This window comes from Sparus aurata, chromosome 6 (genome assembly GCF_900880675.1).
Source record: "Sparus aurata chromosome 6, fSpaAur1.1, whole genome shotgun sequence".
NCBI lineage: Eukaryota > Metazoa > Chordata > Actinopteri > Spariformes > Sparidae > Sparus > Sparus aurata.
The window spans coordinates 14,859,739-14,884,813 of NC_044192.1; the positions used below are offsets into that span (position 1 = coordinate 14,859,739).

General features: G+C 43.2%; 1 protein-coding gene across 2 annotated transcripts in view; it reads left to right on the plus strand.

Moving 5' to 3' along the window:
- The window catches only part of gli1 (GLI family zinc finger 1), a 56,451-nt gene extending 32,401 nt beyond the window's left edge, over positions 1 to 24,050 (plus strand). Inside the window, exons 2-14 of one of the 2 annotated variants that reach the window (XM_030421518.1) lie at positions 3,210 to 3,337; positions 11,938 to 12,048; positions 14,458 to 14,690; positions 15,666 to 15,767; positions 15,882 to 16,080; positions 16,307 to 16,475; positions 16,639 to 16,746; positions 16,870 to 17,010; positions 17,131 to 17,280; positions 17,826 to 17,990; positions 18,263 to 18,505; positions 18,663 to 18,978; positions 19,190 to 24,050. In XM_030421518.1, coding sequence (XP_030277378.1) covers positions 11,978 to 12,048; positions 14,458 to 14,690; positions 15,666 to 15,767; positions 15,882 to 16,080; positions 16,307 to 16,475; positions 16,639 to 16,746; positions 16,870 to 17,010; positions 17,131 to 17,280; positions 17,826 to 17,990; positions 18,263 to 18,505; positions 18,663 to 18,978; positions 19,190 to 21,726 — 4,434 coding nt within the window. In that variant the 5' untranslated portion in view covers positions 3,210 to 3,337; positions 11,938 to 11,977 and the 3' untranslated portion in view covers positions 21,727 to 24,050. The remainder of the gene's footprint in view (positions 1 to 3,209; positions 3,338 to 11,937; positions 12,049 to 14,457; positions 14,691 to 15,665; positions 15,768 to 15,881; positions 16,081 to 16,306; positions 16,476 to 16,638; positions 16,747 to 16,869; positions 17,011 to 17,130; positions 17,281 to 17,825; positions 17,991 to 18,262; positions 18,506 to 18,662; positions 18,979 to 19,189) is intronic. The other variant, XM_030421517.1, reaches the window with a different exon arrangement.
- The last annotated feature ends 1,025 nt before the right edge of the window (positions 24,051 to 25,075 follow it).

Sequence of the window (25,075 nt, forward strand, 5' to 3'; positions counted from 1 at the left end):
ACTTGGACCTTCTTGTAAATTCGGCTTATGCTAGACACTGAGTTCTTTCTTTCTTCGTGTAAAAATCATTGTGTCCATTGGTCCCATCAGGAAAAAGAGATCCGTCAGGTGTGAACTGAGGTGCGTAGAGTCGTACACTCGTGATAGTGGGTAAAAAACCTCGGGGAGAAAATGCGGGCGAAAGCAAGAGGCAGAAGGGAGAGGGGGCAAAGCACAAGCGTGAAAGTGATGACGTGACGTAGTAAAACACAATCACCCTTATCAGAAGTGTACACACAAACACACCGACACAGACAGTGCGTGCTCAGTCATAAAACTGAGAGCTGATGAAGACAAGTTTCCACATGTGTGTTCAGCTGCTGGGACAAATTTAAGTGCAGTTTACTTGCGAGAAGAGAGAGATTAAAAACAAAGAGAGAGAGACTGGTCTGCAGCAGAGAACAACATTATTTGGTTATGATATGCAGTCAAAGTAGACGTGAATCCAGAAAGGCTGCTCTGTTTGAAACCTGAACTTTTCAGTTCAACACACAAACATTTACTATTTTAACGCTAACATCTGCTCTCACAGCACATCGACAGTTCAGACTTCAGTTTGTGACAGCTCAGTTTTTTGCACATGGTCATCCCTGGACGGCAGCAGGAGGTAACGTGACAAAACTGCTAATACCTGCTTATTAGAGATCAATGGATTCACAAAGGTGCAGGAGGGTGAAAGACTGAAGATGGTGTGTAGTTTAAAAACAAGTGTGGATTTTAGAGGATAGTGTGGCGCAGGATATCATCTGATAGCTGATTAATTGTCCAGTTTTACCGTCCCAATGAAAAAATACAACACTGTCAGAAATGAAAAAGATTAAATTTTTTTAGAAACCGGATGACTATTGAACTGAACATCTAATTTAACGAAATAAAGAGCTAAATGAATGATGATAAATTGGGGATGACTCATTCAGATTTTTAAGTCTCGTTTATGTCGTCCTGATGGTTGCTTGTGTTACAGGGTTTTATAATTGCTTTGGCTCAATTTTCACAGCAACATTAGACTTTAATGGTCCTTATTATGTAGAATTTTGGTATCGGTTATCATCTCGGGCTCTTGTGTTGGCCACTGGGAAGAAATTTCACACGGTCAGCTGTAGAGTTTTGATGCGTATCTTCCTGGATTGATCGTGTTTCAAGCTAGCTTTTGCAGGGATGCTCCTCTGAATCACATAGTCATAATGTGCATTGTACATATCAGTTTGAATTTAAAGTTTGTTTCCTCTGTGATCAAGTGTCCAGACCCCTGAAACAAAAGCCCTGTGATGAGAATTGTGTGTTCAGCAAACTCCATGTGGCTTTTCTCTTGATGAATCCAGCTCTGGTTCATTTTTACGGTCTTGTCGTCTGTGTCGTGTTCCCCCCTTGTTTCCCCTCGGTGAGAGGCTCTCAGAGCTGTGGTCGCTGTGTTCGTCTGGTGGCCTGCCGGCCTCGTCTGCTGCTGTCGTCGTTTGGAGGGGACTGCGCAGCGGTTTCACCCACACACACCGAACACAAACACACGCGCGCTCACACACATAAACGCGTAGCGTAGTGAGCGCTCACATCTCTCTCTTGCCTTTTCTTTGTCCGTCCTGCTCTCAGCCGCACACATGCGTTGGGTATCCGCCCCCGCGTGCACTCTCTCTCTCTCTCCCCTCCATCCCCTGGAGCCCCTCTGTCTCTCTTTCCTCTGTCTCTTTTTCCTCATGAGTTTTCCACCTCCTCTCTCTCTCGCTCTCTCTCTCTCTCTCTCTCTCCTCCCTCACTTCCAGCTGTGTTATACAGCTAAGGAATATAAGTAGCAGCAGGCCGGCTATAAATATCGCCTGCCCACCCAAGACTGTTAGGATTATTATTTTTCTTATAATCACTGCGGTCTTTCTATAAACCGAACAGATTATTATCTGGCTTTTGTTCCCCGGTCCCTGCTTCAGTGTGTGGCAGACAGCTCCAGTGAATCTCTCCGCAGAGCACGTGTTCCTTTTGCCGTCGTGCAGGGAGATGATTGACCGGACAAGATTTACAAGGCCTTGATTTGTAAGCAGCAGTGATGAGTAGAGCGGAGAAAACCAGTGAGGACAAAGATGTAGAGCTGCAGCTGGGTGATGATCAGGAGTGCCGGTGAAGGTGAAGGAGCACGATTTACAATGACAAGGCAAAGTTCCTTTTTTTTCCTCCTGAAAATGGGGGCTGGGCTCCTACTTGTTTATAGATGGAGCATTTCTGCGCCCTGCCTCGCTCTACAGCTGGGAGCCAGCTGTGTGAATCAACCTCTCCTCATCTGCTTTATCCATTTCCCCCCCCCCCCCCCCACTTCTCCTCCTTTAAAGGAGTTCAAAGAAATATTTGTGTTGAGGGCATTGCCTACCTGATACACAGACATGCAGAAGTTATACGAAAGAAGAAGAGGGGGAGAGGAAGATGAGACAAATTCGATGTTAGGTTGGTAGACAGAAAGGGGGGGAAGGTGTGTGAAGGGGAGGAATAAGAGGCTGGAGGTAAAGAAGGAGAGAGCGAGAGGAGGGAGGAGAGGAGAGGAGAGGAGAGGAGCGGGGGTACAGGAAACCACAGGTATGTGCAGGATGGCGGGTGGGTGGCCTGGAGGGAGAGCACCCGGAGAAAAAGTGGGATTGTGGAGGAGTGAAGGAAAAGCGGGTTTGGTGGACTAAAGAGGAAATGTGTCGGTGGCACCTCGTCCGCCCGCTTGATAGAGCTGTTGGTTGAAATCCCTGAGATGAGCTGACAGATGTTTAACATCTCACTTCCTACGAGAAGAGTGAAGCCGCTCGGTGGCCGGCAGCACAAAACTGTGCTTGTGCAGGCAAATGAAAACAAGGAGAATTGAACCACTCCTAATCTCAACACAAACACCGACTTATCGAGCAGACAGTTAGAAAAGTGCTAAAACAGTAATCATGGCTGCGCAGCGAAGGCAGTGTGTTGATCTACATGCGACAACAAGGCAGCTTTGCAAAATTAGGGTACTTTTTGCACCAGAATTGGTTCTCTGTCATTGTGTTTAGCCGACATTTACCTTCTTTGCTTGCCTCTACACCCCTCACATATGTACACTGTCTCTTTTTCCTCCGCAACTAGTTTCCCTCAACATAACTTTTCATCATGTCGAATAAGAATATGTCTCTCAACTTTTAAATCCGCTGCCGTTTTCCGCTCTGTTTGCTCAGTTCAGCTCTGCTCCCGCTCCTACTGTTTGTAGTCGCGCCGAGCCCTCCCATGCCCCCGATGTCTGTCATCAGTCACTCCGGCCGTGTAGCAACAAGGGATCAACGTTTCATTCTGCCATTTCGACAAGGTGAGAACCTCAGCAGTGAGACATCAGCACCGCGGCTTCCTCAGCCCACAGTTTACAGTACAGGGATATGTGAGGTGTGAATCAGTGGGGTTGAAACCTGGGCCGTGGTGTTGACTGTATTAAACCGCAGTCTTCGTCTAGTAAACATTAGTTTAGGGCTTCAGGGATTCTTCTTTCTCAGCTAAGCAACAGAATGACAAGTTTGGAGACTCCTCCTTTGGAAACCAAGAGAATCTGTAATTTTTCTCCTGTGAGAGCGATTCAGTCACTCGTTTCAGCTCCGCAAACATTTTGGGGGTTCAGGGTTTTCCAAGACAGTACAGGATGGAATGGATGGAAAATACTTTTTTTTTTTAAATGAATGACATGAAATGAATCAAATTTGGTAGCAGTCACACATCATAACACATCACATCATCAAAAAAAAAGGGTATAAAGAAAACAAGAACTGAATTGATTGAAAAGCTCAACTGTGGGTAAAGCATGTGCTGCTGAGATACTGACATGGTAATTGAAATTCTAAAGAACATTGACAATAAAGTTCAGTACAGTTACGTCACATTATGTTCTATTTTGGGATGGATAGCATTAGTACAAACACTTCAAGTGTGTAAGACATGCTTCAGGTATCCATTCAGTCAGTTTTAATTACATTTTGCTTGAGAATGTTTTTTTCTTTTTGAATTCTTGCACACTTTCAGCACAAGATGTATTGAAAATGCAACATTTATATCAAAAACTGAACTATATATTGCTTTTACAACAAGGAAAGTGTGCAGGAACTGTTTATAACTTCTCACCAACTCGCATATCCTCTCCACATAAAGTTCTGCCATTTTTAAAACTTCTTCTTCTTGTCCTGCGGTCGTGTCTCGCTATTGGCTACGCTGCTACACTGCCCTCCATGACTACCGGAGGTACTGCTCTGTTGGTCTGTGTCTGTAAGCTTTAAGAAAATGTACAGAAAGACGGATGAAATGGATGCAGAGTTTGGAAAGAAGGCTCCCTCTGTATCCATATCTAACAATGAGAATAGATGAGTCTTCACTGTATTAAGTTTATCTGAAATTATCAAAATGTGGTACAGAATTTTGCATAATCCTGACATGATATGATCAGATCGTCACAGCAGCACTGAAAATCTAAATAATTTGAGCTATTCGCTCAGCCTAGCAAACACCTGCTTCACAATGATGCTTTTTTTTTTTGTTTTGCGTATTTTGAAAAGGTCAGTTTTGGCCTCACAGGAATTAAAGTCTGCTTAAATAAAACTCGAAGTAGCTGCTCTGGTAGATATGACATTAATCTTCCCTGCAGCAGGTCAGTGAGTAGGGCTTATTGTACATTACAGTGATGTCTCCAGCCCTGTGGCCTTTCGCTGGTCACACCATTGGCCCCCATCACATTACAGCAGCTGTGAGGAATTCATAGAGTCTGGGTAAAAGGGGTAAAAAACACAGGGGAGGGTGGGTCGGAGGGTGGGTCGGCGGGTGGGGGGGGGAGAAAAAGCCAGGGAAGGGGGACAGTCTGCGTTGGGTGGAAGGGTTACAAAAACAAAGCCAGAATTTAAAAACAAAGTTTACCACCGAAGGAAAACAACAGGCCTCGAAAAAGTCGGTGGGTGAGGAGAGAAAGAAAGAAAAGAGGAGGAGAAAAAAATGAAAAAGAAAATGAGGCAGAATCTGGACTGTGGTTGGCTGAGGGCTTGGGCCCCGCCTTCGTCCTCCCCCCCCCTCCTCCCTCCCCCTGCTCCGTCTCCAGCCCTAACACAACAGAATCCCCCACAAGCCCAGCCACATCAGGAACGGCTGGCTACATTATAGCTGCCATTATCGTCTCTCAAGTCATAACAGCCAGAGAACACCCACCTCGACTGCAGCTCCGCCAGGAGGGGGGAGGGGCGAGGGAGAGGTCGCAAGAGCAGGAATGAGCCGAGAGAGAGAGAGGGAATGAGGGAGAGGGTGGAGGCAGCGGGGGAGAAAAGGGAGAGAGAGAGAGCAGGAGATATAAGAGATACAGAGCAGTGGAAAAGGGAGAGAGAGGAGGAAAGTAGGGAACAAGGGAGAGGGTGGGGGAGAGAGACAGGGACAAAATACTCTCAGATGGGTGTTTACACTGCAGATGTGTGTTGTTTAGGCTTTTTTGTATTAGATTATCCAGCAAACACACAAACGAGAACACACAGAGATTTTGTACGGCTTTTAAAGAGTGGAATTTAAGCACTGTTCAAAAAACTTCCAAACCAAACATTTCCTCTCTCAAAGCCCTAATCATCACATCTAAATTGTTATAAATGCAACTGCCCAAAAAGTTTTTGGCAACAAAAGAATTCCTTTATACCCAAAGAATTCAATTTATATTGTCACTTTAAACGTAATGCAAAACAAATACGACAGCGGGGTTGTTTCTTTTCAAGTATTTAAATATTTTTTGTGCAGATGAAACATAATTTATGTCCGAAATCCCGAATTTTTCAAGGATTTATATTTGCATTCAAGTGTATTTCTAACCTTCAAAACATTGAAATGGTTCAAATAAAACATTTCTCAAACTTTAGAACTTTGTAGGAACATCAGCCAACATACTGCATGCTCACATTCCCATCTCAGAGTAGAGGAGAAAAGAGGTTAAGAGAGGGGCTGTCATTAAATGCTGCTTTTTACATTGGCTCTAAGAGGGAGCTTGTGGGGCGGGGGGACAGTTTAGTGTTACACCCAAGAGTCGTGGATTGTAGAAGCAGAGTGTCTGACGCGACCAGTGACCTGTGGAAATGTCTGTCCTCCCCGGAGACTCCCTCGGAGGGAGGAGGACGCTTTATGGGAATGTCACAAATGGCCAAACGGTGCGAGACTAAACAATGTTACTCTTTGTATACTCACAAATACAAACTATCACCTGAGAACGGAAGTTTGTGGGACAGAAACACACCAAAGGCTATTAGAGAAAAGGTCAGCTAATGCAGTCAAGGCACTGCAACAATATGCCATCACATTATCAAGCTAATGATGATAATTTGCTATTAATAATTAAGATAATATTACTTTTAATGTCCTCCTAAAGCACTCAACTTGAAATGAACGTAATTTATGAGTCATATTCCTGACAAGCTGGAAATTAAACAAAACATAGCTTGGATTCTTTAAAGGTGCAATATGTAAGATTTAGCCACCTAATTCATCGGATTCATACTTAAAACATACCACCAGAGTAAAAGCTAATTGCTGCTAAGTGTGGCTGCTATTAGTTGGTAATCTCCGTTAGCTGCTCTAGACATGGAGCACAGGGACAAGGGCAGTGCTCTGGACCTGGACGGGACTGGGCTAACTGGTTAGCATGCTAAGTTCAGTGGACATCTCTGTCCCACAGTACAGAGACATCAAAACTTTTTTGTAAATTCTTACACATTGCACCTTTAAAGCAAGACTGTTTAAAGGTGAGCAGAAAAAACACAGCTGAAGAATGTCTCTGGAGTCAGTGTTTAGTTTGTCCTTTAAGGGCTAGTGTAGAAACAATATGGCCTGCTCCCTTTGTAGATATAAAAAGCTCATTTTAAGGTAACAAAACCACAAGTCTTATTGTCCCACGTCACTTTTACTGCTGCAGCCTTTCTTCATATGGTATGACGAGTAGCTTAAGGTGGCTAATGTTAGGTAGTGTTAGCAAACTTTTGGTTCATTTTGACAGATTTTGCTTTGCACTTTTCTACTTGTGGGACTCTTACACTGTGTTTTAGCACATATATTTTCATGTAATGGTCTATTTAAGTGAGTTAAAGTAACAGACCTATGTTACTCTTTTAAGCATGCTAATGTAGTTAAAATTTGCTGTTTGATGAGGGTTATGCTAAAACATAGTGTAAATAGTGTCATAAAGTCAGTGAACTGACCGTAATACATATAACAATAACTATCAAATCAAGTAAAGTTTGCTAATGTTAGCCACTACAAGCTAACGGTCATAGCAGACCAATTAGTTCTTTAGTTGCTGTGTGTGTTAAATTGAGTTAAGATTTTTGAATCCAACTTATTATTTGTAAGAGGAAGGATATGTCAGAGCCTTGGCTGGTTGTTGGGTCTTTATGGTGCAGTGGTTGGGTTTGTGACAGTGATGAGTGATCGTCCATTAGAGATACAAAATCATGTTTTATTTATTGATGGTAAGCTTTGTTGGTTTGGTGAGTAAGTAGGTAAGCCAGAATGGAAATGTATTAAGCTAGACCACAGTCAGGGCATCTTCAACTTGTCTAAAAATATCCAGTAATTGTGGTAAGACTTGGCTAATGTCATCCATCAAGGGTAGGCTGCCATTGAACCACAAGCAGGGACATCACGGGTTTGTCTCTGGAAAAATAGTTAAGTTTCCCTTGATTGGTGATATTGTTGGTTGATAGATTTACATCTGGCCTTCAGGTGCTGCTGACTTGTATGGTGTGGCGATATAGCAGGGTTGAGGACCTGCAGTGTTTGAATGGAGAGGTTTTGGGTGTAGAAAGTGGCTGGACATCCTGTCCTCATCCTCAGCTCCTTGGTTGCTGCCCAGCTCGCTGTGGAGCAGCCTTGTTTGGTTAGCCGTTTGATTTATGGCCTTGGGGTTTTTAATATGCTCCTGCCCCGTCCCTCTAAAACCCAGCACCACAAAATTACACCGGAGAAGAAGAAATCCCTGAGAGTTTCTCACAAAATATTGACCTGAAATAGCACAATGCCACGACACCTGTGTCAGCACCATGCACGTATGGAATCATTTGTCTACTTAAATGTTTTACATAAAGACGTCCACGTACACTGCAATAGATACATATAAACATGCTTTTTTACACATTTAGACATGTGATTTGTTGTCATTAACTTTAAGCATGCTATATGATGGTGTAGTCCACAACATTTTCTCTGTCAAATATATTATATTTGTCAAAAACTCTTCATGTATTCCTAAATATGTTAAGATTCTCATTTGTTTTGCAAGATTAGACTAGTAATGTTTTTGGCAGCGAAGGACTTCCTTCCATTTTTCTAAAGCATGAAAGTCAAACAGAGGCCGTTGCAGTGGATGGAAAACATTCAAAACGCTGGATTCCGTCACTCCTTGCGGTTAAAGAAACAAAAGTTCTTGGGTTAAGGTCGGGGAAAGATTGTCGTTTCAGTTTAACATAAGGGAACTTCAGTCGTGTCTCGTCACATTTTTTAAACATTTAGGTTCTTACCTAAGTGCTGTTGGTGTCCAAGCGTAACTGTCATAAGTAATATCATACTGTAGTTGCTACAAGCGAATATCGTAGTAAAAACAAATTAATTAATGTCAGTATCATTAATTTGCAAATATGTTCAGTTTCCAGTGACGCAATGCAACTAAATGGATTTGCTCAAGTCCTGCACCTAAACCCAAATTAGAGATACTTGAGATAGTATTATCCAATCCACCACATTTTGGGTGAAAATATTGTACCTTTTCCTCCTGTGCATATGTGTGATAACTATTACTTTGGAGATTGCATGCTTCACAGGGCCAACGTTGTTTAATAACTCTTAATACTACTTAGAAACTAATACATTTTATTTCATCAGCAATGGAACAAAACACACTGATACTAATTATCTGAAAATTGCTGAATATCAGATCCATTAATTGTCGAGGCTGTTAACTGGTGAACACACAGTGTACAGTATATACATACATGTAAGTATATGTATAATTTATTTTTACTTGTACTTTTTATACTTAAGCACATGTGATATATCTAGAAGCATTTCCTAATTATAATGACAGAAACTGTCATCTTCATATATTTTCTACAAATTTAGAATATAAGAGTATTTTCTGGAAGACAATGATGCTCCAACTCTGTAAATATGTATTCTGTTTACGTAGTCTGTGTTTACACTTTTTACTGGATTAAGGTATAAGCCATGTGCCATGCAAATTAAACACATACCACACAGCTGAGTGTGTGTACATGGAGCGACAACAGTAACACTCACACACTCGCCCCGCGGCCTGCTCCCCAGAGACCCACTGGCAAACATATTTCTCAAAAAATTCCAGTTTGCTCATGTGCAGGTGGTCTCATACATTATTCAGTCTTACTCTGAGATCCACCATCATTTATCATGTCAAACACACTCTTAACACACACGGACACACACACACACACACACACACACACACACACACACACACACACACACAAGCTACACTGCAAATACACTTGTCTCTAAAACTCTCCTCTCATACACACCTGCCACTGGGCTTACACGGTACAAACTGCTCCAGCATTATGCAGTAACACTCACTCTTTCACACACACACACACACATTCTCTGTAGACATGGTGGCCACTGGATTACTATGCTACCCCCTGGTGTGACTGACAGGTGTGTCAGCGTGTGTGTATGTGTGTGTCAGGCGGTCTGGCGACCCCCTTCTCAGTATTTATTAGTTCTGGACAGCTGAGGTGCTTGGCGAGATCTCTATTTAGCGCTTCCGGCTAATTATCATACACACAGCCGAGTATGTGCAATTAGCCCAGGACCGCCCACATCATTTAGCCACTCGCTAAACTTTGTGTACCAAATCCCCCTGGTGGCTTGCAGGCTTAAATAAGTCCCTGCTGCCCTTTTAACACTTGTGCTACGACATAACTGGCAACCTGTTACATTCTGACCAGAGAGTTTTCATCAGCAGTGGACAGGAGCTCTCCTAGTTTGGTTTTGAACACAAGACAAACAGCAATGTGATATTTAGGGCTGCAGTTAATGATTATTTTCATTATTGATTTAATCTGTTGATTTTTTTTACAATGAATTGATTATATTTTAGCCTCTATAATGTAAAAAAAATTGTAAAAGTAAAAAGCTTGTCAGAATTTCCCAGAGCTCCTTGTGACATCTTCTAAATCAGTGCAAAACCCAAAGGCTCTTTATTTATCATCACAAATGACAAAGAAAAGCAACACATCTTTACATTTAAGATGCCACAAGTGTTGAAAAGTGACTGAAACGATCAATCGATTATCCAAACAACTGGCAGCTGATTTATTTCTGATCGACTAATCTTGGGTTTACAAATCTAAAGGAATACCAAGACATAAGTGGGATGAAAGTAGTAAAAAAGCCTTCTGTGGACCCAGAGATATATCCTCCTGTGATGTAATCTTTGGCTTAGTTGCATTGTGGGATAATGTAGGCGGCAGGATCCACTGATGCAGCATTACACTCCTATAAAACTGTTGGACTCGTGATGGACAGTTGTGGACATTTTGTAACAAAACTGATACAGCAGAACAGAGATATCGCCTTTTTTATTTCACAAATACACCTACATTACCCATAATGCAACTCAGACAGTGCGTGACATCACTGGAAATATATGAAAAAACATATTTTTTTTGACCCAGCACATTCAAAGAAGGAAAATACAGGAATAAAGACACATTTACATCTGCATGTTTAGTATGAAATGATTAAAAAAAAAAAAAAATCAAAACAAACAATATTTTTTCAGGTTTGGTTGTATACCTGAGGGTTAACTTTAAAAGTAAGCATGCACTCTGTATTGAATTTACTTCATATGACAAATCAGTTACTGCATATGAACACATTTTTGGCTTTTCTCCACTTGTGGTAGTTATGAAATCAGCGTGTACACTAAGGTTTTGGTCCTAATTACCCCTGTAACCATGTAGGAGCCACAGTCCCCACTATTAGTACCTGCACTGATGTGGTCGGCTGTAATGAGCAGGTGCTTGTTCCCAGGATCTCTCAGCTAGAATTACCTTACACATGCGCTCCTGCTGAAAGATACCGTCTCCATACGAGTTTCATACAAAAGGTTGCTTTGTTCTGCTTTCATTTCTCTCTTGTTTGTGTTGCTAATAATATCCTTTAACTTTTCTTTTCTTTTTTTTTAATCTTTTAAGCTTTTTTTTCCTCTGTGTGTCTTTTTCACATTGATTGCTGCTTTTCAGTCTCCAAAGGTGCGGCGTGGTTTCTCGGTGTCTGTCAGCTGCGTTTTAGGTGCACGACTCTGTTTAGAGAAGGGAGATTACAGCCAAGCCCACTGTTTGTGTCGCAGGGTTTTGTCTAATCTGTAGGAGTGTGTCAGGGAACATCAGTGCCATCACGTGACCTGCTTTTTAAAGTTTCCGTAACATATATGCATCCAGATTTCCAGAGCTGAAATCCTTTACTCCGTTCCAAGTTGCCATTTAGATGACATGAATGTTAATTTCATGAATGACATATTAATGATGCTTACTGGTGTCAACTCTAATTTTTCCAAGTGGATGCACTTAATGATGGATGGAAACTCCTTTTCACGTCTCTACTGTCCCTTACGTAATGTATTCAGTGCTTTGTACCAGCTCTGTTTAAAATAAGTATGACTCAAGCTTTTCAGAGAGAGCTTATTTTGCTCTTGAACTGTTTTGCTCGGTTTGGTTTGGTCTGTTATTAACATCCTACATATTCCATTTTTTTTCCCCAACCGCAATTGTTTTTGTCTATTTGGCTTTTCTTTCTGGTGTAGTTTAGTTGAAGTTGGCTGGGTTTATTTGTTCTTTTTTCTCTCTCCATCCCAACCGTGTCCTTGTCTTTGTGTTTCAGGTCCAGGGTGTAAGGGGGAGCAGTTGGTCTCGGAGCTCCAATGCCAGTGGACATGCAGCCACACCAGGGGCTGTATCACTATGAGACCTCACCCAGCCAGCCCTCCAGAGGGTAAGACAGCAATTAGCATGTGCTCCGTCCTCACTCATTACGCCGTGGCTGCATTTTAAACCTCTGTTTGTCATGGTGAATTCCACAGCTGGCAGAGAAACATATGGAATAGCTGAACCTTTCGGAAATGCACTGAGTTGCTCTCTTTCCAAGAGTAAGATAGGAAGATTGATACCGCTGTTATGTGTAAACATGACGCACAGAGCTAGACTCACGACATGGTTAGCCTAGCATAGCATAAAGAAGGAAAGCAGAGTGTAAAGGCAAGCCTTGTTCTGTCCAAACTGCAGACACCATCTTACCAACGACGCAGAGCTGACAAGTTGCATCTTGTTTGTTTAAAGGTGCAATATGTAAGAATGGGCCAACAGAATAACGGCTAAGTGCTGCTAACTGTGGCTGCCGTTAGCTAGTGAGCTCAATTAACCCTGCAGCTAGTGGTTGTGTTAGTTGACTCTGCCAGGACTGGGAGCTCACGGGGCACCAGTGGACTGTTGGCATTGAGGCACATTCTGCTGATGATTGTGAAAAGAAATCTTGTGATAATTATAATTTTTTTTAAACCACTGCAGGATTTATTTTGGGCCGATACTGATTTGAGAGTCAAAACACACTAGTTAATGCTACTATAAACATTTATAACTTCCACCAGACTTTCAGGCGCAAACCTTTCTTCTTCATATACTTCTAACATTTTTCAGGGTCAGAAGAATCCATTCACAATATATTGACTGATTCTTTGTCTTTTTTACATGATGATTACATAATTTGTGACGAAGAATTCTGACCAAAATATGAATGTACTACGTTTTTCAGGTGTAAAATGCTGCATATAGGACAAACTACATAATGTCGACCCAAAAATGATTTCTGTTCCACAGTTATTCTAATATTTCTAAGTCAACATATTGAACAGTAACAATAGGTTTGTAATAGCAGTCAATAGGCTACATGGTCCCAGCGGATAAACGCTAGGTTTACACGCTGGAGCTATTTCTTAACAAACAACAGTCCAGTGCCCAGTGAGTCCAGAAATAACTCCAGCACAAACTATAATCACTCCCCCACAATCACTTATAGTTGTTTTATGTTTCTCTAATAAGTTTAAAGACTTCTTGGGCTTTTTTTTCTACTTTAGGTCAGAACCAGAATAGCTGTTTATTCCATATGCACAGTTCCTAAAATGTTGAATTATTTCTTTAAATCTTTTCTCCAATATTGTCACAGTGCAACCACAGCTACTCTTCTCTCCTCAATCCTTACTACCAGACAATGAGAAATCACAGCAGTGACTCTCTAGAAAAAAATCAGGGATGATCCTCATTTTTGAGGCCCAGAAATTGCTCCTATTTTAATCTCACAGTTATTCTGAGGGTGCAGAGAGCCCACCTCTCGCTGCAATTGTTATGGACACAGTGCTGGCTCAGCCCCTCACTCCTCCCCCTCTCCTCCCTCTTCCCCCTCCTCCCTCCCTGCCTCATGCCACCCAGGTTGCGGGTGGACTCGGCCTCTCTCTGACAGCTGCTAATTACAGGCTGACCAGGCCCCGCTGCGCTCTGCATGACTGCCTCGCGCCCCGCTCAGGTTACCCAGAGTTAGGGAGAGACAGAGAGGGATGGAGAGAAAGGTGGCTGGGCAGGACAGAGAAAGACAGAGAAGCGAGAGGAGGAGAAGGAGGAGGAGGAGGGAGAAAGGAAGAGGAGATAGAAAGTGACAGAAAAGACAGAGGGAGGGAGAAAGAGAGAAGTAGAACAGAAGGGATGAATGGGAGAAAAGAAAAGGAGAAAGGGTTGAGAATGGGAGGGAGGCAGATTCGTGGGGGGGGAACAGTGGATTAGAGAGGACAGATTAAACTCCTGTGTGGAATACACGTCGTGGTGAAAGAATTAAAGAACTGAAAGGACGACTTAGGAGAAGGTGGATAGATGAAGTCTGCCCCTTTAGGAGAGGAGCGAAAGGGGACAGGGAGAAAGAGAGAAAGGACAGAAGGGACAGGTTTGGAACTAACTAGTGAGACTAAAGAAAGGTCAGAGAAAACACTGAAAATCATGTGAAGACTGGAAAGTTCCAATGGAGCTTTCCTTCTCTAGTTTGGAAGGGGAAAACCCAAATGAGTAAGTTTCCACAGCGTAGACCCAGACAGGGGCTATACCCCATCTAGTGGAGACAACGAGACGTCACAGGAGGTCAGCAGAGACATTCAGCTCCTCAGTCGGCCACCTTGTAAAAAGCTCTTTTAAGCAAACACAGAAAAATTACAATACTTTGAATATTTATTGCTCATTCAATTGTTTATTTCTTCGTTCATCCATGTTTTGCATGTGCTGCTTTTCTGATGCCTTGACATTTACGTTTAAGTTTCATTTATTTCTTATAATTTCTTAACCATGTTTATTTTCTATGTTTCAGCCTAGTCCCATCAGACCAGTCTCCCTACAGTGATGTGTCCTCGCTGCGTGCCCCACTCCTCAACGGCCCTCCCCAGGACTGCAGAACTATGTACAACCCCATGACTCCCAGTATGACTCATGGCTCAGGACCAGGACAGGGGATCGGCCACTGCATGGATCAATATATGAGGCCCCCTCAGGCCCCACCGCCGCATAGTATGATGGGCCACAGGGGCATGCCGCCCACAGAGTGTGAGTCAGAGTATCTTTTACGTCTCTTTAATCTCACAGCTGCTACTGATTTGGACTTAAAGATACCTGAGAGACTGAAACAGAGGCTACCCACATTTCTACAATGGGAAGCAGGAGGCCAGCTATACCGCTGAGAAATGAATGTCTCTGCCGCAGGTTCCACTAATCTAGGTTATTCAGTCAACTTAAGGAGAAGTGAAGTAGATAATGGTACACTAAGCAGATAGTAACGTAATCTAATTGAAATACCTTTGGAATACTTCAAAATGACGAAAGAAAAAACGAATGGAGACACAAAAATTTGAGACTTAAAGAAACAGCACTGGCAAAAACTACAGATTCACTATGCATAATCTACAACATGCGGGATGCATCTTATTTTATCATGTAAAAAATTATAGAATACGTTTCATCCCTGTTATTTTAATCAAATGCCACACGGGGGACTTTTTGCTCTTGTAACACAAATTGTAGCTCTCGTACAAGAACCCCCATTATCAGACAAGCTTTGCATGAGTTGATAGAGCAGTTCTGATAAAAAAGGTTCCATAATTCTAAAATTGCCATGTTCTAAAGACATAATCAAAAATGAAAGTTATTTCTGACAGTGTAGCTATAATATAAACACACATATTTCAAATGTAGTCCAGTTTGATTGAAGTAGCTGTCCAGATCTGCCTATATTGTCTCTTTTGTCTCAAGAAGAAAGAAGACTCTCCCACCTTGGACACATGTCTCTTTCTTGCCATTACAGAAAACCTACATCTGTACATACAGCCTTTCTTGAAACTTAAATGACACGATCGTCATGTGGCCAACCCCAAGTAGCTGTCCTTTTCTGCTGAACCAATTGGCAGTTGTTAGACATGATGACTAGTTGAGATTTTGAACATGTGCTCACTTGTTTAAAAGGTGTTACTGTGGATCTTTGCAGTGCTACGTTTCAGTGTTTCTGTCTGCTTTAATGTCCAACAGGTGGAAATAGCACCCCCTACTGTAACCAGAACAACATGATGTCCTCTCATCACAACTTCTGCCAGATCCAGCCTGGCTCTGATCAGATTGGCTCAGGCGATGGTAGGATATCATTCCCCACTGTTAAATTTAAATGTGCACAAAAAAATGCCTCTAAAGGATTTGGTGTCATCAAAGCTAACCCTCCTGTTCTCACTGCCCTCTTTTCCCCTCTAGGCTCGAGGTTCTCCACACCTCGCTCCATGCTGAAGCTGAGTAAAAAGAGGGCTTTGTCCATCTCCCCTCTGTCTGATGCCAGTGTTGACCTGCAGACGGTGATCCGGACATCACCAAACTCCTTGGTGGCCTTTGTTAACGCTCGCTGCAACCCCAACGGTGCCAGTTCTTACGGCCATCTCTCTGTGAGCGCCATGAGGTCAGACATCTCTCTAATTTACATACAAATGCACAAAATTGTACAGTAAAAGTCAACAATATCCACGTTTATTACCTCAGACTTGTAGGTCTAATATTCAAGGTACTGAGTCTAGTACCTGCTGCACACTCTATAATGTTATGCTTTCAAACAGCCAAAGCCACCAGTTCCATCAGCCTTTATTCTGCTAGTGTTGACATATTGTCGTTATTATGTTTCGCCGCAGCCCGTCCCTCGGCTATTCCAGCAATATAAACTGCCAATCCAGGCAACAAGGTTCCATGTATGGAGGAGGAGGAGGGACGCCTCTGGGTGGACACACACCAGGTCCCTGCCAAGCCTCCCGCTTACCTCCCCACAATCCTCGGCTTCTTGCTCCACCCAAGCATGGACATGTAAGACGTCTCACTTTACAAAGCAGCATCAATGAACTGTTTGCTTCTGACACCTGCGATGCAAAGGATGGGTGGGAGATCTAACATCCATGTTAGTTGCATGAATATGAATTAAATAGACGAAGACAAGAAGATGACATAAGTTGCGTGTTCTGTTTTGTAGCTGAAGACAGAGCCAGGCCTGGGAAGTGTGATGGATGGCATGAATGTGAAGAGCCTGGAGGAGAGGTCAGAGGGAGATGTGGCCAGTCCTTCTTCCACTGGCACTCAGGTACATTCCTACCCTTATAAGTCATTTTCACCTTGACATGTTTATATTTTAGTTTTAGGCATTTGTCGATAGACTTAAAAGTCATGTTTTCACACCATTTTCTGCATACATATGTTTCATCAGGACCCTCTCCTGGGTCTACTGGATGGCAGAGATGACTTGGACAAGGAGGATGGGAAGATTGAACAAGAGGCCATCTATGAAACTAACTGCCACTGGGAGAGCTGCAACAAGGAGTTTGACACACAGGACCAGCTAGTTCATGTAAGACAAAGATCAGTGATGGCTATTGCAGATTAAAGAGAGGAAAAAAGCCGCATTTGGTATCAAAGATGTATCTACAAAATCACTTTAAAGGGATCTTTTTGTTTGTACTCTCAACAGCACATCAACAATGAGCACATCCACGGAGAAAAGAAGGAGTTTGTGTGTCACTGGCAGGAGTGCTCCCGAGAACAGAGGCCTTTCAAAGCCCAGTACATGCTGGTGGTTCACATGCGCAGACACACAGGAGAGAAGCCACACAAGTGCACTGTGAGTTCATCTTAAGTCCCTGTTTATGTATTTTCCTTCTCTCTGTGTCTTTCTCTGATGTTGTTGTTTCTGTCTCTGTCATTTAGATTTTTTACACCTGCAAACACAAAATCGCCAAAAGCTTGGAACCTGTCTGCATTGTCACATTTTTTATTTGTCATCCTGTGTCATGATTACTCGCTTCAACCGATAACGAAATAAGAAATACTGCCAGTGTATCTTCACCACCAGGTGGCAGGTCTGGGGGAACCCAATATCTGCCTTATCTCCCTTTTAAAGAGCATGTCTGTATTTTTGTTCCGATATAGCCTGTCAAGGGTACCAAAGCCTGTCAAATCATCAATCCAAGGGGGGAAAACGGATAATAATTCTTAATAAAGCTCTTGTACCTACATTAAATGCACTGTGGTTAAAATACAGTAAGGCTGTTAGACTATAGACCCAAAGCTTTTGTAGACTTGGTATGTCTGTTTTGTTTATTAGGTAAGGCACTTTATTTAAATTTTTTTGTTGTTTTAACACCGATCTGTGTATTTCCGTTTCAGTTTGAAGGCTGTAATAAGGCCTACTCTCGCTTGGAGAATTTGAAAACCCACCTGCGCTCTCACACTGGAGAGAAACCATACGTGTGTGAACATGAAGGCTGCAACAAAGCTTTCTCAAACGCTTCAGACCGAGCCAAGCACCAGAACCGAACACACTCCAATGAGGTACTGTAATAAACATCACTGAACACTGCAGATAAATGATTTACATGTTGTTATTACACTGGTTACTACAAAAATAATTCAATAATAAAAGTAATTTAGATATTCATGCCATTGGCAATATTTTGGATCTATTTAGAAAAACACACTGACATTGATTTATACTGGGCCAAGAATGGTAAACTACTACATATGTGAGATCTTTTCACTATCAGAAAATTTGCAGTAAAGTGAATTTGGATGTAAACTCAAAGGTTTTGTGTGCTCTTTTACAGAAACCCTATGTGTGTAAGATCCCCGGCTGCACTAAACGGTACACAGATCCGAGCTCTTTGCGTAAACACGTGAAGACAGTGCACGGCCCCGAAGCTCACATCACCAAGAAACATCGTGGAGACACAGGACCTCGACCCCCCGGTTCAGCAATGACTCCTGGAGGCCAGAGCTCTGAACTGCTGCTGGAGAAAGAAGAGACACGCAGGGAAGACTGCAAACTTTTGGCTCCTGAGACAGCTCTGGTGAGTGAAGCAAGGTCCTTTAATATAAGAGAATATATGAAGCCACCATTTCCATTGTTGTTCATGCCATAAGGTATGAATCAGTTATACTTAACATTTCTGCAACTTGGGGTTGTCAGTCATTAAAGATGACAATATATTACGTAACTTCTTTCAGAAATCCCAGCCAAGCCCTGGAGGTCAGTCATCCTGCAGTAGTGAGCGTTCTCCACTGGGGAGCGCCAACAACAATGACAGTGGGGTGGAGATGAACCTGAATGCAGCAGGCAGTCTGGAGGATCTCACAGCACTGGAGGATGGTGTTGCAGGTGGAGGAGGAGGGGGAGGAGAGCCAGGAAGTGTAGCAGGAACAATGGGAATGTCAGCACAGGCTTTGAAGAGGCTGGAGAACCTAAAGATCGACAAGCTGAAGCAAATCCGCAGACCAACCCCCCCTGCCCGCTGTGGCAATACCAAGCTACCCGCACTCCCTGGTATTTACTTTGATTAGAACATTTTAAAAAAAAATCATATTCTGAAGTCTGTTGTGGGCAGAATTAATACATTGTGAAAAAATAAATTGTGAAGAGCAAGCCATGACTGATAAATCATTCAGGGACAGTTTGAGTGGGACAGCTAAGTTACTTTTGCTTTGTATTGTTTAACTGTTTCTAAGCTGTTTACCTTCTGGTTGTACATTTTCAGGTCCAGGGGACAGTATGGGAATGTGTGCGCCTTCTCCACTCCTCTCAAATCGACGAGTTATGGAGCTGTCCAATCACGAGTTAGGAAGTGGCACAGCGATTGGCTGTTCTTCTAGCGACAGGAGAGGAAGCGGCACCAGCAGCCTCAGCTCTGCATATACCGTCAGCCGTAGGTCATCCATGGTGTCTCCTTACCTGTCCAGCCGGCGTTCCAGTGACGTTTCACAAATGGGAGGAACGCCAGGGGGAGGATGTCACCTTCTTGGCCCAGAGCAGAGCGGAGGAGACCCCCTCTCGCCTGAGACCAATCGCAGAGGAGCTCCATGTCCTGGCGGAGGATTGCCCGGTCTTCCTAATTTAACACCTGCCCAGCAATACAGTCTAAAGGCCAAATATGCTGCAGCAACTGGTGGACCACCACCCACTCCTTTACCCAATATGGAGCAGGCAGCTACTCCTGGCAGAAGAGGAGGTATTCTAAGTGAGTACCAGGGGCAACCTTTGCCTCCTTTCCTTCAACAAGTTGGTCCACGTAGACACAGTGCCAACACAGAGTATGGTACTGGTGTTATCTACCCTCACCAGGCTCCGGGTAACAATAGCAGGCGAGCTAGTGACCCGGTTCGATCAGTGGCAGATCCACAAGCTCTCCCGAAGCGCTTTAATAGCCTTAACAATGTTGCCATGATGGGCCGAAGGAATGCGCTGCAACACCGCTCTGACTCCAGTCTCGCCCGCCACATGTACTCCCCTCGTCCACCTAGCATTACAGAGAATGTAATGATGGAGGCTATGGGCATGGAGCCCCACCTTGCCCCTGTTGATGCTAGGGATCGTTCCTTGATGATGCCCCCTGGAGAGAGAAGCTTCATGGGATACCAACAACAGCATCAAACTCTTGGAGGAGTCGGAGGTGGAGGTCCTCTTTCAAACCAACTGTCCCCAAGCCATGACTCGCTGAGCTGCCCCGACCAGGCTTACATGCAGGGGCACTACCAGAACCAGGGAGGGGAAGTCCCCTCCAGAGCTGGTGGAAATTCAATAGGTCAAGCAAGGCCCATTCACTCAGAGGGCATGTCTAATACTCTTCTCCAGCAGGCCGAGTACAGTATGAGCACCTGCCAGCTCAGTCCCTCGGGCCCTCATTACCCTGGCATAGGCCAGGGTGGTGATGCTGGAGGCACTTGGAGTGATACCCACAGCCAAATCCAAGCTTCCAGCCATGCTCTTCAGAACCAGCGAGGAATGCCGTATTCGGATCCCACCCTGCAGAATCAACAGACACCGACCCACTTCAACAATCAGCAAGCCCTCTACAACAGTCCCGATGGAACCCACAAACTCATCATCAAGCCTGAGCAGCAGTTCCACCCGGGGATGGGAGGTGGAGATGCCTGTCAAAGTGCTAAACTCCAACAGCAGCGGATGCTCCTCCAGCAGACTCAGGGTTACCCGCAACAGACAGGCCAGGTCATGATGAGGAACTCAAACAACCCCAGCTGTGACTTTCAGGGGCAGAACCAGAACTCCTTCCCCAGTGGTGGGGGCTTGAGCTTGGGCTGTGCTGGAACTTCACTAGCAGAAGGGCAGAGGTCAGAAACCCCCATGATGCAGGTGAAGGAAATGATGGTGAGGAACTATGTGCAGTCCCAGCAAGCACTCATGTGGGAGCAGCAACAAGAACAGCAACAGCAGAGTGGAATAAAACCTCCCCCTCTGTCTGATAACATGGATATGAGTGCCCAGACAGCAATGATGCAGCACAGTCCACAGCACCAAAACCAGAATCTTTACTCCGGCCAGACCTATCCATCCTACCCCAACCAGAACCTGGTCATGAGCCCTCCATCCCACAGCTCTGTGACACCTAAAGACCAGCAGCTCCAAGGCTCATGTTTTGGCCAGGAGATGGTGGTCCCCAGGCCTCCTCAGGGACGGAAACCTCTCAGCCGTCAGAACAGCCTATCACAGGTAGGAGGAGTCTACTTGGGCAGCCCACCCCACCTCAGCCCTGTCCACTCCACTACCAGCCCCAGACGAGCAGTCAGACTTCCTCCAGTTCAGCATCCACAGCACCCGCAAAATGAAATGTTCTCTCCTTCGAATAACAACAACATGTACTACTCGGGTCAGATAAACATGGGTATGGAGAAACACATTGACACCCAAAACGGACCTTGTCTCAACCAGCAGCACAGTATGGGGTCCAACCTCGACCCAACAGTTGGCACAAAGTCTGCACCCTATCCTCAGTCTGGTCCTATCTCAAATGCCTTAGAAAACCTTGACCTGGACAATGCTCGCATAGACTTCACCTCCATCATTGATGATGCTGAGCCTTCCTCCTTCAGCCCAGTCAACAATCCCCTTCAGGGTCAACCAGGGTCTTCCTCCCAGGCCTCATCCCGTCTCACCACCCCCCAGACTTCTGTCAGCCTCGCTGCAGGCTCTGGCCTGTCCAACATGGCTGTGGGCGACATGACATCTATGCTTACCTCGCTGGCTGGGGAGAATAAATACCTGAACACACTGTCTTAAAAGAGGACATCTTTTCCAGGACACAATCAAGTAGCGGTCTAAGCCAGTTCTTAATGTTTTAACTGAGGTCCCAAATGGAAATGCATGTAGCCAAGTATCCAGAGTTACCCAGCCTGGAGTCCAGCTGCTTGTGTGATTTTCCCTGGTACATTGCAAGAAAGCCCAGTATGGGTACAGTAGACAAACTTTTGAATGTACTATTTCATGTAGTGGATCATTCGTGTGGGCTGTTTTATACATCCCAATCAGCCTAAACCCAACACATTGACCCTTGTTCGAGCCAGGATCCTGAACAGGCTTGGGTCTGTTGCTATTGGATACCCAGGGTTACGGTTAGGGCTAGGCATGAATCAAGGCTAACCCTAACCATGTAACAGGAATAGTGATGTATTGCGATGCATTCTGGTTTGCAAGTTGAGACTAAGCTACTAATGAGAACCCATCACAGATTTCAAAATCAAGTCCCCACCCAAAAACCTTAAAACCAAAGGTGCCTGATCAACCTTTCTCGCTGTATTGTTCCTTCGCTACCTTGGTACTTGGTATTTTTCTGTGCCTTTCTATAGGACACAGAGCTATATGCCTGATATGAAACTGATACTGAACTTTTTCCAAACAGGCATTCCAGTCACGTAGGGTTGTGGCAACAGTGGAGCAGAGAAGGATGCATGTAAATAGGTTTTATATACATTTATATATGTTGTGTATATGACAATGAGACAGCGAATACATTGTCCCCTGTCTTGTGATTGCTTGGATTCTGAAGGCTAATATTCAGATGGGAGTGTAAGAAGGTTTTTTTAAGAGCAGGGGTGAAGATTAAAGATGTGCTTTTAGCGATGGAGAAATAATTTCTCGGTGCTAATAAATATTAATCTGCTAGGGAATTCGTCCTTGTCATGAACAACACACTCTTTATAGTGGCATATCAGTATTCCTACACATGCAAATAATGTAGTCGCAGACACACACATAGCCTACACACAGACACTCAGGACTTGTGTTTGAATCTTTGGTGTTCAGATTACATTTTTGTTGTAAATGCCTTTCCAGACAGAGAGTTTGCACTCCACATGTTTACTGTAAGTGTTCCTAAAGCAGCTGTGTACTTTTTTTCAGTGGTGTTTATAAGTGCAAAAAACAGAAAGGGTCATGCTATTTCTAAGGTACATACATGGGGTATGATGCGTAATGCTCAAATATAAAATGTGTGTAACAATCCCCTCTTTACTACAGTATGTCTCATATATATTTGAACATAATGCCTTCGCTCAACATTAATCCGACATGACATGATTTAGCTGAGGATGCGGTTATTTTTAATGAAAACAGAGTCAGCTGGTTCGTATCTGTTCACAGATCAGTAATGGATGTCGATATTTGAGAAACTGAGGTGCATTTATAGTACAGTGTTGCTGCACTTTGGCTCTAATCCCAAAGAGGAGTTATTTGGAAAGTTCTGCATTACTAATTCAGGACAGGGGGTCAACAAGCAGGAAATCTATCACTCGCTGCCACTGTGTTAAATACAAATATGTGTACACTGAGGTACTTCTTTGCAACTATTGTATGAGCTGTATCATATGGAAGAAGGCTGCAGCTCTTGGTAGGAGAACTAATTTTACACTGTGGCTTTGCACTGACTACAGCACTGTGTGGAAAGGTCTGTCTCTTATGACTCTTCACATGAACCTCATTATGGTAGCGATAAAAAAAAATCATCACAGTATTTTGTTTTTAATAGTCATTCAAGAACACACCTGAGCACAGCTAGACTCAATAAGGCCACATTAATAAAATATTGCTGAAGCATTTTTTTGTGACTTTTCAGAATGAAATAGTAGCGTCACTTCAAAGTTTACTAAGCATTAGCGGGAATGAACATTTCTTCATTTTGGAAAAAGTGTACAACCTACCAAAGACACCTTAAAATGACTGAGAAAAGATGCACAAATAGTCTATTTTAACACAACACTAACACTAGCAATAAGGACATGAACATTGACTGATAGTGCTGTTCTTTAGAATGTATGAGATCTTTTGTATAAAATTATCTTTTTATATTAATGAACCTTACGGACGTTGCCTTCTATGTGTGTGTGTTGTTGATTTTTTTTTTTTTTTTATAACTGTCATCCTTCATTATGACTTTTTTGCTGGCAAAAGAATATCACCTTTAGCAACAGAAAGCTATAATAGTAGCATTAACTATAATAGACAAAAGCCAAGTGTTATATTTTGTGTACAATTTTCTACATTTTTATACAAATGTGCTATATTTTACCAGTTTATGAATAAACATGTTCAGTGGGATGGATGCAGAATGTTTGTGAAACTTTTCTTTTCATGTCTGTTGTGTTTCATTACATCACACATATCTGTGCATTGTTTACATCAATGAGGTTTTATTTTAGACCCATTTTACATCATTGTAATTTAAGGATGAGGAGTCAATAATCCATAAAATATGTTTCCTTGTAATGGTGTGGGTTCATTCTGCTGGATAATATGTTTATGTTCCTAGTGAATTCATGCAATGACTCCTTTCCTCCAATAGAGAGCAGCACAGTCTGAGATGGAGCCCAGATAAACAGTTTTACTCTGTCATTCACTTCAACTTAAGCTGCTTTTGCATAACTTGGATGTGTACACTCTACCTAGCACCTCTGTAAGCAGTTTATCTATATTCTGAAAAATTGTGATCCAACACCATTATACCCCCAAATTATTGAAAGTCTGGCCAACTGACCAAGCAGAGAACATCCACCCTAAATCATCCTTCTTCCTCTCCTTGTCATAATTGGAAAACCCCTTGTTATGACTATGATTTAGACCTGCCTGCCACTGAAGCCTATTATAAGCTTCAGTCATCTGCTAGGCTCCTGCAGTTAAGTAAGTGAATTAGCATTAAAAATGGCTGCTCTTGGTGACATCAGCGCCTGGACGGGCTCTCTGTGGTCAGTGGGGATTGGCACAGAGGCCTGCTGAATGCTGTAAGAAAGAAAAACTACACAACTCTTGCTCGTAAAATATTATCAACATGGCATCTGTACTTTAAAAAGACATCAAATAAGAGAGTGGTGGGAAATTTTGGAGAAGAAATAAGAGCGAAAAATGTCCATATCCATGATACAGTTTCATATCTTGTGCAACCGTGGTTCCCAATCTTTTTCTACTTGTGACTATTTAAAGTGAAGTCATGTCTATTTATGACCTCACATATGGTGGTGTGGAAGTGAGTTATGAGCAGTGCAACCATCGAGTGTTTTTCCCCCCTCAAATTGAAGCAAAATTAGAGAAAAGACCATAAAAAAATAAACCCAATTTTATTAGGTCTGTTAACAGGCCT